Below are 20,617 nucleotides of genomic sequence, written 5' to 3'. Positions count from 1 at the left end.
CAGGAGGCTCACAAGAGCAGAGCTCCAGAGCCTCTAAATTTTATTGCACTCTTTCTTTCTTCCCCAACCCCCCAAAAATGCTTGCTTCTGGTCTCCATTGCTCAAACCCCCTGTCAGAATTTTGCTGAACTCTTTAAGATTTGACAAACTTTCTAATATTTTCCCCCACAAAAATGGGAAAATAACCAAAACATATCAAGCAGACAGATGGAAATCTTCATCATGCCACTGTGGTCACACAGAAGAAAGTAATTTAAAAAGTATGGTGAAAGTAAGGTTTTATTATGACAATTATAATTCAAGAAGCATTTTAAGGTAGATGCTGAGCTGATGTCAGGTGTGTGTGTGGCATATGCAAATGAGTTGTGCTAATAAGCTCTGGCACCTCTTTTTCTATAAAATGACCCCTGCATGTGATCTATAGCATTTTGAATAAGCTCTAGAGGTTGAATCTGGAACCTTCTCTATACAAAGCACATGCTCAACCAGTGACTCCAGAAGTTTGATTATGTAAACTTACATAAATGTGCTTGAGAAGATGAAAACAGGAATTCAGTGACCAATTCTATGGTTTCACAGTCCTCTGAATTAAAGGGGTTAATTCTTTCATGGTATCTTATTGCACTCTCACTTTTATCTGGATAGCCCAGATTAGCCCAGTCTCATCACATCTCAGAAGCTAAGCAGGATCAGCCCTGGCTAGTACTTAGCACTCATTGGACTTAAAGGTGCCTTCTTTGTATTACTTCCATGGGATCCAGGGAACTGGGCAAAGGAAGATGTGGCTCTTTCCTTCCTTCCCCAGGGGACTGGGGGGAGGAAGAGCCTCAGCCAATAGAAGCTTTGCTGTACGATTGAGAGAGTCTGGAAAAACAAGCTCTGCCTCACCCCCTTTCTTCCCCAAGGGAGGAGCCTCAGGCAATGGAGAAAATAGAGGTTTTGCTCTGTTGCTGCTGTGCAACAAGTCTTGCAAAGCAAACTATTATGTAGACGCAAGTCTTGCAAAGCAAACTATTATGTAGAAGGAAGCAAGAGAAAGGGAGAAGGAAGCAGATGACAGCCAGTTGCCCAGGGAGCTGATTGGAGCCCTCCAGGGGCCTGATTCGGCCTCCGGATTGCATGTTTGACATCCCTGCTCTATGGTGTTGCCATTAGTTGATTGCAACTTGATGACAAAAAAATGCATTTTTAGCATAACCTTAAACAGTTATACTCAGTTGTAAGCACTGCTTTATTCAATGGGGCCTACTCCCAGATAAAAATGCACAGAATTGTATTGTAATAGAGCCATCTTAAATAGCTAACATTTTTCTTAAATCTCCTGAAGTCAACACACTTAAAAGTGTATAACTCCATTAAAGATTGTACCATAGATCATACAAAGACAACTAAGGAAGGAGACGGATTAAATTCTGAACGATGTGGAAAGAGGGGAGAAACAGAATCTCACCCTCTCTTTTCTCAAAATACCAGAACCCAGGGTTATCTGAAGGAAGTGAATTTGTGGCAAGTTGATTCAGACCAGAAAGGAAGGAATTGCCTTGCAAAGATCAGACATAGGGTTAAAAGGTCTGATCTTTGCAAGGCAATTCCTACAGTCAGGGATGGAATTCTAGCAGGAGCTCCATTGCATATTAGGACATACACCCCTGATGTAGCCAATCCTCCAAGAGTTTACAAGGCTCATACTTTGTAAGCTCTTGGAGGATTGGCTACATCAGGGGCGTGTGGCCTATTATACAAAGGAGCTCCTGCTAGAATTCCAGCCCTGCCTATAGTCCTATCCAAAATAACCAGTCAAAGATCCAAGTTGAAATATTTGGGAGTGTTCCACTGTTTCTTCTCTGCTCCCATTTATCACTTTTATTTATTTACTTCATTTATACCCAATGAGTCTCCAAATGGAGACCCAAAGCTTACATCGTTCTTCTCTCGTCTACTTTATCCTCTCAGTGACCCTTGAGGTTAGCTGGCTGGTGGTACAGACTGGTCTAAGGACACCACCAAGCTTCCATGGCAGAGAGAGGATTCAAACCTGGTTCTCCCAGATTAGAGTCTGCCGTTCTTCACTACTACACCAAACTTGGCACCATGGTAGGCACCAATCTGGCACCATCATACACTGATCCTGATACAAAGCTTGCCCACCATCTGCCCAGAAGGCCAATTTGCATCAGATAATCAAACTGCAATTAGGAAGAAGCCACTGAAAAATGGGATTGTAGCTGGGAAGTAGGCATGGAATTCTAGCAGGAGCTCCTTTGCATATTAGGCCACACACCCCTGATGTAGCCAATCCTCCAAGAGCTTAAAGGGCCCTCACTGGAGAATATAGGGGGAATCTAGATTTTTAAATGGTTTCAGGTAGCAGAATGTGGAAAGAGCCAGAGCAGACAGCACTACACTAGACAGGTGATATAATGAAGCTTTTATGTTTTTCTATACATTTCAAGACTTGGTTAAAGAAGGGGAATGAGAAGACGATTGGAAAAGAATAAAGCCTTGAAGGGAAGAAACTTCCAGCTTATGAGGAAAACACTCAACGTATCAATGGGGTCGCTTGAGTCTCGTTTGTACTGTGCATTGAACATGTGTCTCACCTCCATCTACAGACAGAAATCTTTGTCACAGACAGAAGACCTCCAAGCACGGCTCATTTTGTAGCAGGAGTCTTTTGCATACTAAGCCACACACCACTGATGTAGCCAATCCTCCTGGAGCTTACTGTAGGCCCTGTAAGCTCTTGGAGGATTGGCTACATCAGGGGTGCATGGCCTAATATGTAAAGGATCTCCTGCTTCAAAAGAAGCCCTGCCTCCCAGACTGTGTCTTCCCTTCCTTCTTGCTCCTGGGGCCTTGAACTACCTTCTCCAGAAGAAAAGAGGACAACCCATTTTATAAAACTTGCATTGCCAGTTTCTTTCTTCTTCCCAACGTAGCTATTCTGTCATTTGTATTACACAAGTGCACGACAAGGTCAACCAGGCAAATAAACGCCACAGTTTCCCTCACTCACCAACTGAGAGAAAGCAAACTGCAGCTTTTTCTAGCAAAAGCTAGCATATGGCTCCAATATGTGCAGATGTAAGAAAGAAGAAAACGCTAACGGGATACAGAAGCATGAGAAGAAGCAAGGCAGACACCCAGTGATCTGTGAGCCAAACCACATGATCGGTTATTACCAAGCTGTAGCACAACCAGGGCTTGAGACACCTCAATCATTCTTAGCACTACATAGTGCGTCCAGTGTGACCTCACACATATACAATGGGCTGCATTTCCAAAAGCTGTCCCCAGGGCTAACCTTTCCAGGTCTTATATTGAAGAGTTCATCAATCCAACATCCGAATTCCCAAATTGGTAGATCTAAGAATACAGCTTTAAGGCATCTTTGTGGGACTCAAAAATTGTGGGATTCATTACCAATGAATGGCCACAGGTCACAGATCATTTTAAAAGGAAATTGGACAGATTCATGGACTCTTATCTGGGAGAACTGGGTTTGATTCCCCACTCCTCCACTTGCAGCTGCTGGAATGGCCTTGGGTCAGCCACAGCTCTTGCAGGGCAGCTGCTGTAAAAGATCTCTCAGCCCCACCTAACTCACAGGGTATCTGTTGTGGGGGGGGGGGAGGTAAAGGAGATTGTGATTGCTCTGAGAATCTGAGATTCAGAGTATAGGGTGGGATATAAATCCAATATCTTATCTTCTATCTATGACTATTAAAGAAAACCTCTACATTCAAAGGCAGTAGAGCTCTGAATTCTAGTGCTAGGAGGCAACACTGGGGAAGACCATGACCTATACCCTTCAGGGCAACTGGTTGGCTACTGTATAAAGCAGGATGCTGGACTAGATGGATCACCGATCTGATCCAGCAGGACTCTTCTTATGCTCATCCTTCTCTCCTTGCTCCGCAATGCAGGGAGTTCTGATGCTACCGATGGCATGGACACCGTCCAGTAGGTGCCAAAACATCCAGTGCAACTGTCTTCTGCATAGCACTCACAGCTGAAATCGGCACACCAGTGAGGAACAGTGCATTTGCCTGGGACAAAACACTACTATTTAAGAGTTGAGAGAAATGCAATTCCTTTCCAGAAGCTGTTTCATGCCCCATTCCAAGTACAAAAGGGACACAAATCCCCAAAAGCAGGGTGCTGGTAAGCCATAACTGGTCCTGGCTTTCTAGCAGATGTTTTCTGGATGGAAATGTGGATCTCCTACTCACACTTCCCTTGTTTACTCATGTTTACTCAGCATATACTAACAGGAGGCTGGGGCGTGCCGGAGGTCACATCAAATGTGTGAGACAGCCCTGAGTATTTCATTTTGGCACAAACACAAACTATAGACAAGATTAAGACGATGGCTTGAATCCTTCTACTTTACTGAGCCAAGGCTGATGCTTTCCTCCAGCCCAAGGATCCTTTTTCTGGCAAAATAAGTCCTCAAACTTGATTAAGCAGAACGGTAGGATTCAAGCCCTCTCAGTATAAGGGGGGAAAGCAAGATTTTGGACCACACAAGAGTCTTGCTTAAGCATGTGCTCAAGTTGCCTGTCAGTTGGTGGTTCCCAGATGAACTCAGATGTTGCTAGTCAGATTGTTAACTAGATTACAGTTTATTGGAGCTTGGCCCAAGCAAGAATTGCAGAGAGCTCAAGTTTCAAGACTTTCAGGAACAATGCTGCAAGGGAAAATATAACACAGGACTCTGGTTACCCTCAGGGCTACCAAAGTCTCGTAAAACCCAAAATAAGGCAAGACAGCTACGACCACATAGCTGTTGGTTTCCCATACTTCTATCTAGGTAACGCTAAGGATGCTAACCCTGTAATTAATGTCCAAAGTATTCTGTGGACAATGCAAAGTGGTGGCTGCAACTGAAACCCAGAAAAGGAAAGCACCAGAACCTTCACAGCCCAAGGTAGCATGTAAGTACCACATAACAGGGACAATAAAAGCACAGGAAAAGCCCTGCCGGATCAGACCAGTGGTCCATCTAGTGCAGCATCCTGTTTCATGTGTTGGCCAGCCAGTTACTATGGAGGGCCAACAACAGGACAGAATCCAAGGCTTTCCCCTGATATTGCCTCTGAGCACTGGTATTCAGAGGTCTGCTGTCTCTGAATGCAGAGGTTCTCTTTAGTCACCATGGCTAGTAGTCATTGATGGATCTCTCCTCTATTAATTTGTCCAATCCCTTTCAAAGCCATCTACGCTCGTGGCCGTCACTACATCAGCTGGCAATGAAGCACACATTTTAATCATTCATTGAGTAAAGAAGTACTTCTGAATCTCCTACACATCAGCTTCAGAGAGCCAGTTTGGCACAGTGGTTAAGTGCATGGAAGAACTGGGTTTGATTCCGCACTCCTCCACTTGCAGCTGCTGGAATGGCCTTGGGTCAGCCATAGCTCTCATAGGAGTTGTCCTTGAAAGGGCAGCTGCTGTAAGAGCTCTCTCAGCTCCACCCACCTCACAGGGTGCCAGTTGTGTGTGGGGGGGAGTTAAAGGAGATTGTGACCACTCTGACTCTGCGATTCAGAGTATAGGGCAGGATATAAATCCGATATCTTCTTCTTCTTCATTGGGGGCCCCTGAGTTCTTTTATTTCGAGAGAAGGAGACAAAGTTCTCTCTATGTGCTCCCTGCTTATGAGTTTCCCAGAGGCATCTGGTTGGCAGCTGTTGGAAAACAGAAGGCTGGAGTAGGCAGGATCTTGGTCTGATCCAGCAAGCCCATTCTTAGCACACAGCCTTTGCAGATGTTGGGACCAGCTAAATCAAAGACTGATTTGAGCAGATGTTGGACGAGCTAAATCAAAGACCGATTTGCAAAGTAAGATTTTAATAAAAAGCTGTGACACGGACTCGTGTAATGCAAATTGGCAACATTCATCTCAGGGTGCTTCAAAAAAATATTTTTTTTTAAATCTTTGATTTCCAGATGGGAAGGGCAGTGTGAAAGAAAATGAATTCTAGTATTTTTTTCCAGATACATTCTTCTCTTCCCACACCCCCTGCAGCTCAGCACAGATCCTCCACATCTATCTCCAGCTGCCACGTACACAATTTCCCTCAGCACTACTGCTTTCCACAGGGAAAAAGCATAAAATGCATGGCAGAGATCTGCTAGAGGGAAAACCGAAATGACAAGGGTTGGATCCTGCAGAGAAGATTTCCTTCAAGGGAAGGCTCCTTCCACCTGAGGAAACCACTTCCAGTAGCAGAATGGATTAGCAGGATCCACCCATATCAGCAGTCTCTAGATAACCATTTCCCCAGTAACACAAGAGAAAAGGGGTAAGGCACCTTTACACAGAGCTATTTTATGTGGAATTTTAAAAAGGTAAAGGTAAGGGTAGTCCCCTGTGCAAGCGACGAGTCTTTACCGATCCACAGGGTGATGTCAGATCATGACATTTTCTTGGCAGACTTTTTATGGGGTGGTTTGCCATTGCCTTCCCCAGTCATCTACACTTTACCCCCAGCAAGCTGGGTACTCATTTCACCAACCTCGGAAGGATGGAAGGCTGAGTCAACCTTGAGCTGGCTACCTGAACCCAGCTTCACTGGGATTGAACTCAGGTCATGAGTAGAGCTTGGCTGCAGTACTGCAGCTGACCACCCTGAGCCATGGGGCTCTTACATGTGGAATTTTACCAGGGCAGAATACAATATTATGCTATCTAATAACAACATCAACAGTTGGTGTTAATAGCTTGTTTTCGAAGTGTTTCAAAAGTGTTCTGCGTACACTGAAGAACATCCAGTAACTTCAGTTGGTATAAAATGTGGCAGGTGTCCCATCTGGAACCTGCTGAACATACATAGCTTAGGGTTCCACTGATTTCAGTGGCTTCCCCTTTGTTTTCAGGCCCAAGTGGGTGCTGCTGTTGACTTTTCAAGCCCCAAGCTGCTTGGGACTGCAGCCACTGGAGGAAGACCCACCTCCCCCACACTAGAGACATCCAGGACTTCAGATCTGCCAGTGGAGCTCTGCTCCATGAGTCCATCACATTTAAACTGAGGCCGGTAGGTGCTCAGGTGAGGGCCTTCTTAGCTGCTGCCCCCTAATCATGGAACACTCTGCCTGCCAGGGCTTCCTTGGATTCCCCTCTCCCAGTTGTCTGGCATAATTTAAAGACTTTGCCTGTTCCAGAATAGCTTTGGCAGAGGGTGAGGAAATGAGTGAACATTTTTCATACCGATTTGAACTGCGGCTTTTGCTTTTTATTGCTGCGACAGTTGGTGCTAATCTGATGTTGATTTCATCACTTTACTGTGATGTTCACTGCTTTGATCAAGTTTTTATGATCGCAGTCTGCTATTTATCTCGGGGATAATTAAATTGCTTTTATGCTACTACTTCACTTGGTTGAATTTTATTCCAGATTTGTAAACTGCCTTAGCTCTGGTCAGATGTTATGATCTCACAACAACTGGCAGCCTATTTACTGTGCATATTGGGAGCGCACAATACTTATGATTCTCGCTGTAGATTAAAGTCATCATGCTGTGTGAATATGGGCAACAAATTAGGGTTGCCAGTCTCCTGGCGGGACCGAGGATTCCACGTCATCTCCAGACTACAGAGATCGGTTCCCCTGGAGAAAAGGGATGCTTTGGAGGGTGGACTCTAAGGCATTGTACCCCACTGAGGTCCCTGTCCTCCCCAGGCTCCAGCCCCAGATCTCCAGGAGCTCCCCAACCTGGAGTTGGCAACCCTAGACAACATGCATATTTACATGGCTTAGTACACACAAATGCAACCCCCGACAGAAACATTAGTCAGTTTGCATGTATCCACATTGCATGTGCATGTATGCTCAAACAACATGGTTATCGCACATATTGAGAGGATCCACCTGTGATCAGAACACTCGTGCATGGCCTTTTCCATCACGGCCCCATGCTTATGGAATCAGCTCCCAGAGGAGGTGCGGGCCCTGCGGAACCTTGACCAGTTCCGCAGGGCCTGCAAGACCACCCTTTTCAAGCTGGCTTTTACGGACTGCTGACTTATGATGGTTAAATAAAGGGACCCGCCAACATTTATTGAATTGCTTTTATATGAACCGAACTGAATTGTTTTTAAATAATGTTAATTTTAATGTCTGTATACCTATTGTACTGTATTGTATACCTATATATGTTGTTAGCCGCCCTGAGCCTGCTTCGGCGGGGAGGGCGAGATATAAATAAAATTTTATTATTATTATTATTATTATTATTATTATTATTATTATTATTATTATTATTATTATTATTATGTGATCAGCAATCTCCTGGCATGTGAGACTATAAAGTCTCCAATGTCCCCAAAGGACTCTTAGTTTGTCCTGAAACAGAAAAGCCAGTTGGAAACTACCAAGACAACACAAGTCATCTTTCCTTAAAATTTACAACAACCCTGTAAGGGTCATCCTCTATTGCAAGGGTGGCAAGGCTGCAAGTTCATCTAAGGGCACATCATTAAAGAGCTGCAAAGTATTGAAAACACCGCTGTGAGCTAACAGAGAGCCAGTTTGGTGTAGTGGTTAACAATGTTCCCTCAAAGTTGCAGAGTCTTGTGAGCAAAAATTATACTTTGTGAACTACTGGCATTAAAGTTGTGAGCTACGGCATAAATTATAGTGTTCCGGGGCCATTTTTCCTGAGCTAAGACAAAAATGTGTGAGCTAGAGGCTAAAAATCTGTGAGTTAGCTCAGCTTAGAGGGAACATTGGAGGTTAAGTGTGAGAGCCAGTTTGGTGTAATGGTTAAGTGTGCGGACTCTTATCTGGGAGAACCAGGTTTGATACCCCACTCTTCCACTTGCACCTGTTGGAATGGCCTTGGGTTAGCCATAGCTATCACAGGAGCTGTCCTTGAAAGGGCAGCTGCTGTGAGAGCCCTCTCAGCCCCACCCACCTCACAGGGTGTCTGTTGTGGGGGGAGAAGATATAGGAGATTTGTGAGCCACTCTGAGACTCTGATTCAGCGAGAAGGGCGGGGTATAAATCTGCAGTCTTCTTCTTCAGTACACAAACACTGAACCGGAGCCTCCACCCCTTTACATGGAGCTGCACGGCATGCAGGTAAGCAAAGGAGGGGGACTGCCTGCTGCAAACTTTGATTCCTGCAGATCTCTCTGCCTTCTCTCCTGTAACAATCTACCCCATTCAGCACTGGTTTCTTAATAACCCTTCCTCTTCTCCTTTTTTTACACAGGGGGCACTCCACACTGTGCAGAAAGGGAAACTGCAAAAGCACCATGAGGAGACTATGCAAAGCCCATCTGTGTTTGCCACTACTGCAAAACATTACTCCCTTCTGTCGTGTCCCTGTTGGCTCTCTGCAGGCAGCAGCTAGGCCAGGATGGACTCCCTTCGCAGTGCAAAGCCAACCACCTGCTATGCTTACGTCACGACCGACAGCTGCACGGTACATCCGGCAAAGTTGCCAAATCTCTGGTTCCAGCCTGCTTTCTTCTGCACTGTTGCAAGCTGTTTGACAGTTATTTGATCAGCACAGTTGTTCCTCTCGTGGGCATGGAGGAAGAGGGACAGCTCATCCCGTGACTCTTTATTGTCAGATTCACACTTTGCAGACTGAACTCATTGCAAGTAGTAGTGTCTAGTCTGAGCTTGACAGTACAGAATCATTGAACCCAGAGCCAATCTGCATTCCCCGGACCTGACTTTCATTCTCCGCAGTGCCCCCAGTGTGCAATTCCAGCTTGGGAAAACAGAGCAGAGGGGGAAGCAAGAGGCCTTTCTTCCCATGCCACAGTATCGAGCAGCAGGGCTTTTTTTTGTAGCAGGAACTTCTTTGCATATTAGGCCACACACCCCTAAAGTAGCCAATCCTCCAAGAGCTTACAGAGCTCTTGGTACACAGCCTACTGTAAGCTCCAGGAGGATTGGCTACATCAGGAGTGTGTGGTTTAATAGCATAGAATCACAGAGTTGGAAGGGACCTCCAGGACCACCCAGCCCAACCCCCCGTACAATGCAGGAAACCCACAAATACCTACCCCAAATTCACAGGATCTTCACTGCTGTCAGAAGGCCATCTAGCCTCTGTTTAAAAACCTCCAAGGAAGGAGAACCCACCACCTCCCAAGGAAGCCTGTTCCACTGAGAAATCGCTCTAACGGTCAGGAAGTTCTCCCTAAGGTTGAGCCGGAAATTCTTTTGATTTAATTTCAACCTGGAAACTCTTTTGATTTAATTTCAACCCATTGGTTCTGGTCCTACCTTCCGGGGCCACAAAGGAGTTCCTGCTGCAAAGGAGTTCCTGCTACAAAAAAAGCCCTGCCAAGCAGAAAAGAGCCCCAGCAGTTCTTTAAAAGGTAGTTTCCCACAGTTCTTGTGTGACTGCAGGGAATGTGAGTTGAGTTTGAGTTCCGTGGACAAGTCACCAAAGCCCTCCTAGAGTAAGAAAGTTGGCAACTTCACACATTGGGCTTGCTTGAAGAACTCCATTCCTAATGCTGTTCAGTGCATGTCTGGGTTGTTTCACAGCTGAGTCTCATTCGCATTGGGGTCCACAAGACAGGGATCAATTCTCACCGCCACCGCCACCGCCAATGACTCAACTCAATTATCTTTAGCATGAGATTTGCACTATGGTGGTGGTGATGGGGGAAGAGGGTCATCAGCTTCCTGCACAGTTGTACTCAAACAAGAGGGAGCCACAGTTCCATCAAGTTCTCACACACGTCATTACTGGTGTGTCATAAACAATGCAGCCTACACAAGGGAGAGGGGATGGAGGCCAGAAGTTGCTGGGATGAGTAGCAGCAGGCAACAGTGATGAATCTCCTGAATGCAGCTGAGGGATGGGTAACATGAAAAGATGCTAGGCAAAAGTATTAAAGTCTGGGCCAACCAAGGAGCATGAAGAGCTTATCCACAGTGACTGGGTCTGATGGAACAACTAAGATAGCTGAGTCGCCTCCCAGGCCTATTCTGTAGTTAGCCCCATGCAAGGACCTAATAGGTCCTACTGGGCACTTCTTTGCAGTCTTTCCTGTCCTAGCATACATGGCTGGGATCAACACTGGAGTCACTTGAGGATTTCCCATGCCCCAAGTTGCATCTTTCATCTTTGGGCCCATTCAGGCATGCAGGTAGAAGAATGCTGCAGAATGTGAGAGGTGTTTCCCACAAGTACTTTCCCTTGGGAGGTTACTGGGGAGATGTCAAGAATGCCTTCTGTGAATGTGTTTCTTTGTTTCTCTCCTAGTGTTTGTGGCCCCCTTGCCTGGAGAAAAGCTGCAACTTGGAACAGTTTCCTCCTGTCCTGGGCCTCATCCTTGGTGCAGCCCCAATCTTTCTCTAGGGGCTCTCTCACCAAAAGGCGGTGTCTTCATAATATTGGTGGAGTGACCACTCCTTTTACTGTGTATGATCCTGTGAACCCCTATCTGCAGAACTCCCAGAATCATGGTAGTCAGTCCTACTGGGTGTGTTACATTCCTCCTAACAGCAGACAGTGTTATATTTCCTTTGTTCCTTCCTTTGTTGTGCAGTGTGCATGAGTAGGGGACAATAGGACTACAAGGAGATATATCAGCTTGCAGTGGTTGGCTGCTTCCATATATGGCTGACCTGGGAGTGTCATCAACATGCCAACGTGTGATTGGTAGGTCTTTGTGTCATATGGACTCCAGTGCAATCGCTATCCTCAGCTCCTAAGAGTGTTTCAAAAACTGTTTTCTCTCTCAAGAAAGTACAGGATGCTGACTGTCTACGCTGACACCTTGCCAATACCACCATAAGCTAGAATCCAGGGCTTGGGGGTGCTCCGCCAATGACTTCCTTTTCAGTCTACACAGCCAATGCAGAAACAAACTTATTTCAGTCAGAGCAGGAGCTCATTGCCCACCCAGCATGTCTTTCCTCCTCTTTTCTCCTATGCTTTCACGGTACACATTCTGTTGCTTTCCAGCATTACTGGTAGAACCCAGAACTCAGGCAAAGGTCCACATTTGCATGCAGAATTCCCTGGCTGCAGTCTTCTGTCTAAAATAATCTCATGTTGAAGGGTGAGGAAGACCCTGAAAAACCGCTGTGACGCCATCACAAGCTGGTGATATAATTAACTAACTAAGTTTCTTCCTCTGCCTACGAAGAAGAGGACTAAGCCTGCAGCATGGACACAGTGCAGGAATTAGTTAGCAAGAGAGATGAGACTCAGTAAAGAACATGTATTAAAGGTAAAGGTGTGCAAACACCAGTCATTTCTGACTCTGGGGTGACATCACATCATGTTTTCATGGCAGATTTTTTGTTACGGGGTGGTTTGCCATTGCCTTCCCCAGCCATTTACACTTTCCCCCCTGCAAGCTGGGTACACATTTTACCGACCTTGGAAGGATGGAAGGCTGAGTCAACTTTGAGCCGGCTACCAGAACCCAGCTTCCACCAGGATCAAACTCAGGTCGTGAGCAGAGCTTGGACTGCAGCTTACCACTCTGCGTCACCCTTTTTGCCACATGCCCACCACAGGGACTTAATGTCACGGGAACTCAGTTCTTCATCACAGTAAGAGGTCATGATTCAAACAAGGCACTCACACACTTGAGAAGTGAGTTCCCATGGATAACTTGTAGATGATACCTGACTGTAAAACCCCATGAGAGTCACAAGTAGTGTAAGTTATGTAACATGTAGTTCAGTTCTTAGTCCGTACGTGAAAGACTAAAGAGAAAATAAAATGACACTGGAGACAAATCAAAGACCAGTCAAAGGCAAAATAGAGCCAGAGCAGTGTAGCATCAGATTAAGATCTGAGAGACCCAAATTCAAACATTCTAGGAGAGCTGTATTCAAATCCCTGTTTTGTGACAGAATCTCACTGGTTAATTTCATGCCAAACTTACCTCACAGGATTGTTACTGACAAGACAAAATGAAAGAGGGGAGAACAGTGTCAGAAGTCGCTTCGAGCCCAGTGGGGAGAAAAGTGGAGTATAAATAGAAAATTAAAAATTCAACGATAACACGATTCGAACACCAGCCAACCTTAAAATCCTTGCTGTCTGCTTCTCTCAGCTTTTTCAGCCGGAAGTCTCCCTCACAAGGGTTCAGAGCGGATGGGGGAGCCACACATGAGCATCTGCATTCTGGTCCAGAAGTAATGGTTTCCACCACGTAAAAATCCTCCGGTTTGGAAGCTCCATCGTTAATCCTCTGGCAGGCACTTCGACCCAAGGGCCGCACCACACACTTGCACTGACAGTCACCGCCACCTTCTGACACAGCCTTCACCTTGTCATAGTCACCTAGCAACTAGTGGGGGGGGAGAAATATAAGCAGATCAGTTGGGTCTGAAGGAAATATCCCTCCCACCTTTGTGTTTGCTTTGCAGTGTGAAACCCTGAAGTAATACGTCACTCAAAACTGCTGACTCTGAAATTTCCCATTCCTTGGTAATTTGGGAAAGTTATTTTCTTCAGCCACCAAAAAGAAAAAAAAGCTGGTCAACCTCTCTCCCTCGTAAAAAAAATCTCCCCACTTTGGTATTTCTCTGAAGACGGGGGAAATTAAAAGCTTGCAGCTTCCAAGCCATTTCCTCCAGAATGATCTCACAATGGATACAATCTCTCAGTAACTGCTCTTTCACAAGTCCCTACTTGAAATGAAGGTGCATAGGAGCATTGCGCTTAAAACAGGGGTGGCCAAACCATGGCTCAGAAGCCACATGTGGCTCTTTCACACATATTGTGTGGCTCTCAAAGCCCCCACCACCCCATTGGCCAGCTTGAAGAATGCATTCAAAGTTAAAGTTGCTTTCCTTCCTTCCTTCCTTCCTGTCTTGCAGCTCTCAAACATCTGACATTTATGTCTTGCGGCTCTCAAAGATCTGACGTTTATTCTATGAGGTTCTTACATTAGGCAGGTTTGGCCACCCCCGGCTTAAAATGAAGGTGCTGAAGGAGCACTATGCTACATTTTGTACACCACCCTTTTGTTTCAATTTCTCATGCCCTGTGGGAAAACTCTAGATTATGCATTTTTTTTTGTAATGCACAAAAACGGACACATTCACACTGTATTTGAAATGCAGTCGGTTTCTCAGATGGAGCAATATAAGTCCCCTCTGTCAGGACGCATGGCACATGTGTGGAAGGCAGGGGGTGGAGCTGAAGCAGAAAAGCACATCCCAGTCGGCCAAAGTCAAATTCTAACAACTGTGAATGCAATACAAAGAATTTCCTTTAGAGTGTGCGGTGAGATCAAACACAGAAGTGAAAAATTAAAAGTAATCTCAAAACATATTTTATTGTGCAGCATGTGCAGGTCTTTAACTCTGAATGAGGTTCTCTCAGACAACCTTTGTAAGGTCAATTCATACATTATAAACCTGGGTTTGCCACTGGAGGATACACAAGACACTCAGTCCTGGTTCCCTGCTAAGTTGTATGAGGCTTCTCTTTATTGACATGCTTGTGACACATTCACACGATATTTCAGGTGTACACTGAACCATGGATTGTTAGGAAGACTAACTGCACCCCTACTGTTCTAGATTTAGCTATTAGTCAAACCACGGTTTGAAATAACCATCACTTAGAACCAGGGGTGGAATTCTAGCAGGAGCTCCTTTGCATATTAGGCCACACACTGCTGATGTAGCCAATCCTCCAAGAGCTTACAAAATATGAACCTTGTAAGCTCTTGGAGAATTGGCTACATCAGGGGTGTGTGGCTTAATATGCAAAGGAGATCCTGCTAGAATTCCACCCCTGCTTAGAACCCCAAACCATGGCTGGGATGTCAAATATGGTTTAGTTTTTTGCTTATGTTTTCTCTCTTCCCTAGGTGGATCATGAAGGAGCAATGGCCAGAATTTAGGTTATCTATCTATACTGTTTTTAAAATATTTATAAGCTCTCATTTCTATAGCAAACTATGGTTAAGTTTCCTTAACCATGGTTAGGCATAATATCTAAATCCAACTGCCAGCTAGATGGCTAGATCATGGCACTCACACACAAAACAGTTGCAAATTCACAGTGAATGGCATAAAGCTCTCTTCCCACAAAGCAAAGTTCTGGAGTGGTCTGTTCAGAAGACATGTCTGAATCTAGCAGCTTTTCACATTCTGAGCTCCACAGCTCTGAACATTGCACCTCCAAGGGATTCTGTTTCCTTTTTTGTTTTCATGTCTTTGGGCCGCAGGAAGACCTTGTGCACATTTGGATCGTGGACTGTTACAACTGTCATAAGCCAATGCAGAGTTTGTCCAACTGAAGCCAAATGATTTCACTGGTCTTAGACTGAAGGAATTCTACACAGGATTGCACAACAGAACTCCCCAGCAATATCAGTATGACTTCTGCATTTCAAGGTCTGCAATTAAACTGTACTGATGTTTATAATTTTGGAAACTGCCTCAGCCAATTATGGGCAAGGTGGTATAGAAATATTTTAAACGAATCAGTGAAAGGATGACCAAAAATGATCCAAATAGCTTTCTGGAAACCAAATCGGCCCTCTTTCCAACAGGCAATTGCTACCTTTCCCCCCTTTGGCTTCATGAAGACTATATTTTGAAGAGCGGGCTCGCTCCCCTAGCAACGGCAGCTGATCCAGTCTGAGATACCAATTTGCTGGCCCCTGTTATCTCTGCACACACTTCTGAGCAGTGCCTTAGCACAGGATTCAATTCAGGGTCAGGTCTGCCTCTAAAATATATCCGAAGCCCATAAAGCTTTTCTTTTCTTTCTCACAGAGCAGGAAACTCAAGCTAACAGCCAGAATTTATTCCACAACAAAGGAATCTAAAATGTAGTCATGTATCTGAGTAATGATCATGGGTAATGTTAATAATAAAGACTGAAAGGGTCCATAAACCCAACAGAAAGCCCACGGCAAGGAGGGGGGGGACAGAATTCTGAGGGTTGCCAATCCCCAGTTGGGGAGTAGAGGATCCCCTGGTTTGGAGACCCTCCCCCCACTTCAGGGTTATCAGAAAGGGGAGGAGTTGAATGTCTGCTGGGCACTCCATTATACCCTATGGAGACTGGTCCCTGTAGGGTATAATGAAGAATCGATCAGGGGATCTGAGGGGGCTGTTTTTTTAGGCAACAGGCACCAAATTTTCAACATAGCATTTGGTGCCTCTTCTCAAAAAACAAACCCCATTTCAAAAAGATTGGGCCAGGTGCCCCATCCTCCATTATTTCCTGTGAAGGGTAGGCATTTGAAAGGAATGAAGTCCCTTTAAATGTGATGGCAGGAACTCCCTTTGGAGTTCAATTGTGCTTATCACAACCATGCTCCTGGCTCCACCCCCAAAGTCCCCTGATATTTCCTGAGTTGGACCTGGCAACCCTAATTCTGTCTATGGCCAATTTATGGGTAGTTCCAGCAACTGCAGCAGCTGTAGATTGGAGCTGACCTGAACCACAGGTGAAAGCCAACACAAGCTGATGGAAAACTGCCACCATTGCTGGCTCAAAGAATCACATGAATGCACACCGTCCCAAGAGATTAGACCAGCTGAAGTCACAGCGATTGGGTTTAAAGGGGCAGCAGCTGCAATGCCGGCAAACCACAGAAACCCAACACTTCACGGGATTATCAACTCCAAGCCAAGCGTTTCAGCTTTTGGGGATCAGCTTCTAAGCACCATTTATTCTGTAGCAAACGTGTGCGAGGTGACAGAGTGCAGATGTGATACGATCCCTCATGTGGCGGGTTTAAGGCAACCATCCCAAAGCTCCCTAAACTAGAAAAACCACTGGATGAAAGCACCTGGATTTAACTTAAAAGGCAAAGAATGCACTTTGGACCAAGAGGATATTAAATGGATGCAAAGATGATATTAGAACAGATGCAAATCAAATGCATCATGCCTGGGCAGTAGCGCTGAAACGCTGAACTCGCAAACTTGCTGCGCACATCCGAGCAAATGGGCACAAGTTCCTGAAAACTTAAGCCGGAATCAGATGTGGTTAGGTGTCATGAGATTCCTCTTCATTCTTTTTCCTGCAGTAGACTAACACAGCTACCCTTCTGGAATGAGACCAGATCTGATTTAGCTGTGACGTATGGCTGGTTCAAGATGATTTCTTGCCCCCAAGTAAGGTACATTCCTTCCCTCCTGGATGTGGGCCACTCCTGGCTGAGTCCATGCCAAGTTTCATAGGGGATTGGCATGGACTCGGCTAGGGATGGTGTGAGCCCTGGAGAGGATGCCAGCCTTCTCCTGTGCCCTCTGATGGCTCAGAGCCAGCCAATTCCCTGGGTTGCCTCCATGGTCTTCTTGCTGTATGTCCCCAGCAGTCACTTGGCCCCAGAACGGCCCCTGCTGCAAAGGTTGAGGTTTAGCAATCACAAATGCTTTCTCGACTACAGATAGATTCTTGCAATACTCATTAGACAGAAATGTAACAATGCCTCCAAGAGACTCGCTCTCATCCGACACAGTTAGCAGTAGGATGTGATGGAACACAAGGCTGGAATCCTATTTGCACGGGAGTAATCCTCATCGGACTTTGTGAAACTTACTTCTGAGTAAGCATATAAGATGAGAGCTGGGTTTACAAGGGCTTTGGTTTGGCAGAGGCGCATATCCACCATCGATGCGATACCACCTCCCTGAAACAACAGGCACCTACACGACAAATCCCATTTCTCAAGGACCTATTGGGAAATAACTCATTCTGGTTTCCGAATAATGGATGGATGGATGTTCATCAACCCAAACTTCAGACCCTCTGCCTTGCAGACAACACTACACAAGCGGTAGCTTTGGAACAGGCACCTAAATCCTATACCCATATACTTTGAAAGCAAAGACTGAACAACAACAACAAAAGCTGTTTTTAAAGATCATCAGAGGGGAAATAAGAGTCCGGGGAAGTTCTAAGGCCATCACCCCTTTAAACCTACAAAACCCCAAATGCCATGGATTGGGGGAGGGGTTAAGCCACCCCCACCCACCCAGTTGATGGAGCCGCACTTCTCGCTGTCTCCTGCAAACTGCCCCCTAATTGGCTCTCCGAGCTAAGAGGAAAGGCAAAGTATACACGTTTAATTTTAAAAACAAGTACATTTGTGCAAGACCTCTGCACAGATAGGTGCCAGTCCCTGCCCAGAGAGTTAACTCCCTGCAGTCCAACCATAAGCATGCTAACTCATAACTAAACCTGAGTTCACATATGTTTAGGATCGCAGCCTGAAGCACCGTTAAGGAAAGGGGATCCCCCTCCTCCAGGGAGCCTGCATTGACCTGAGAGTCAGAGACTGGAAGCTGCTAACCAGCAGGTCTTTCACATCACTTGATGCTTTTTTAAAACTGGAGGCACTGGGGAGCGAACCTGGGAACTACCGCACTGTAAAGCATAACTTGCACTTGGGATCTTCTGCATGGAAAGCAGAGGCTTTGCCGCTGGGCTAAAGCTGGGACCTCCTGAACGCACCCCGAGATTAAATTTGGGGGTCTTCTGTGCTCAAAGCAGATGCTCCGCCCACTGTGCCCCACTGCTACACCCCCGTGTTGTGAAGAGGCTCCTGTGTCTGCCAAGGAAAGCTGGCAGACACAGGAGCATTGAAGCATTAACTTCTTGCACCCAAAGAACTCTCAAATACACTTTGGAACGTCTTCCACATTAATTCATCAGCATCGAGTTGATGTAGTGAATATTTATTTCTCGTTTTAACAATATCATAAGATACAACAGACGAAGCAAGGAAAATAAGACGGGGGGGGGGAGGGGGAATGCACCCCTTCCTCTAAACTTCCCTTAAGCTTTGCTTTCTCCGTCCCTCCTTGCAGAAATCCTGGATGGTTTTTTGGAGCCCTGGGAACATTCGACAGACCCGCGTCGGGATCTGAATGCAAGGAGCTTGCTAAGAGAGCAACCCGGTGAACATCTATGAGCATATGAAGCTGCCTTCTACTGAATCAGACCCTGGGTCCATCAAAGTCAGTCTTGTCTACTCAGCCTGGCAGAGGCTCTCCAGGGGCTCAAGCTGAGGTTTTTCACGCCTACTTGCCTGGATCCTCTTTAGTTGGAGATGCCGGGGATCGAACCTGGGACCTCCTGCTTACCAAGCAGATGCTCACCACTGAGCCACTGTCCCTCCCTCAAAGGTGCACCTAGGTCTACGCGATGTGGCTGACTCTCAAGAAAGTGCACTCAGCATGGCCCGTGAGGCTTTTCCCGGGTCTTCCCCCCCCCCCCCCCATCCCTCCACAGTCCCAACCTTCGCGCGGGACAGACCTGGGAGAGGATGTTCTCTTGGTTGTCCGCCTCATCCTGCAGTGGGGCGCCGGCGGTGGAGGGGCTGGCGCTGGGGTTGGCGCAAGCGGTACCCCACCACGCCGCCAGGAGCGCCGCCGAGCAGCAGTAGCAGAGCAGCTCCACGGGCCGCGCCATGGAGGCGGCGGCGGCGGCTAGCGGGCGGCGGACGAGCCGGGCATGGGGCGGGCGAAGGCAGTGAGCTCGCCTCTCTCCTTCCCGGCCTTCTGGCCAGCCGAGCAGGAGCCGGCGGGCGGGGAGGGAGGGCCGGCGGGACGAGAGGGCGGGCTCAGGCCGGCTGCGAGCGAGTGAGGCGGGCCCGAAGGAGGAGTCTCAGGATGGCGCTGTATGGTGCGCCCCCTCGCTCGCTCGCTCGCCTCATTTGGCAGGCTCTGGAGGGAGGGGATCGGGGCTCCTGGGGGGGGGGGGTGGAGAAGAGACGGCTTTCAGCGGGGTTTGGCCCCGGAACTTGTTGGCGGCGGCCCCAAAGACCTCCTTCCCCCCTGGCCGGCCTCCAGCCTTCATTCCCAAGGCGAGCTGTGGAGACTGAACTGGCCAGCAGGCTTCCTCCCACGTTGTGGCCAGGGCCAGCCCTAGACTGGCTGATTCCCTAGGCAAGGCTAACTTCCGGTGCTCCCCTGCACTTTTAACATCACCAAGTCACATGGGGAGGATCCAATATGGCTCCCGCAGAAGACCGGGGCCCTAGGCAACTGCCTAGTTTGCCTAGTGGCAGGGCCAGCACTGGTTGTGGCCCGAGTCGGTCTGTACGGGCTCCGATTTGAACGGAGAGTGACTCCCAGATCGATTGAAAGGCATAGGGGAAGCGCAGAGCTCAGCCTTTCCGCACCACTGGCGGGCTTTTGAGCGCTGAAGGCCCCGTGCCTCCTGGTTTGCACTTGATTTCAAAATACACGTGCCAAGAGGATCCAGTCGAGGGGAGAGTGGGCAGTTTGGCGCCCAGAGCCCCTCTGGATTCCCTGGCCCAGTGCTCTTTGCAGGAGGATCACTTTGAGAGGGGCTGCAGAGCGTCAATTAATAAAATAAAACTTTTTGTTTGAGACTTGAAGCCTCTACCTTCGTAATGTTAAAAGTATGAAGGGATGGGTCTCTTGGCAGCATGCTTTCTTGGCAAAAGAGTTACAATGCCCGAATTATTGAGGCAATCTTGTTATCCCAGGTTCTGCTATTCTAAGTGACCCTGGACGATGGTGCCAGTTTGGGGTTACCATGCTAACGAGTACTAATCTTCAATTGAAAGTTTCAGTTAAAAGTATTTTTTTTAATGTATTGGCTAGGACCGTCAATAGCTCTGTCACCACAGCTAATTGGAACATCCATGTTCAAAAGCAGTCTGCTGAGAATCAACA

The 20,617-nt window shown here is 46.8% G+C and overlaps 1 protein-coding gene across 2 annotated transcripts in view; it reads right to left on the bottom strand.

Annotated features, from left to right (window-relative positions):
• Positions 1 to 19,479, bottom strand: part of OLFML2B (olfactomedin like 2B) — a 37,099-nt gene extending 17,620 nt beyond the window's left edge. For both annotated transcript variants that reach the window (XM_060232444.1, XM_060232445.1), the window contains exons 1-2: positions 19,230 to 19,479; positions 13,018 to 13,284 (exon numbers count right to left, since the gene is read on the bottom strand). In XM_060232444.1, the coding sequence (XP_060088427.1) occupies positions 13,018 to 13,284; positions 19,230 to 19,385 (423 nt within the window). In that variant the 5' untranslated portion in view covers positions 19,386 to 19,479. The remainder of the gene's footprint in view (positions 1 to 13,017; positions 13,285 to 19,229) is intronic.
• Between the last annotated feature and the right edge of the window lie 1,138 nt (positions 19,480 to 20,617).

Source organism: Heteronotia binoei, chromosome 2 (genome assembly GCF_032191835.1).
Source record: "Heteronotia binoei isolate CCM8104 ecotype False Entrance Well chromosome 2, APGP_CSIRO_Hbin_v1, whole genome shotgun sequence".
Taxonomy (NCBI): Eukaryota; Metazoa; Chordata; class Lepidosauria; order Squamata; family Gekkonidae; genus Heteronotia; species Heteronotia binoei.
Note: the sequence above shows the minus strand (reverse complement) of the source record. Positions and strands in the feature narration are given on the sequence as shown.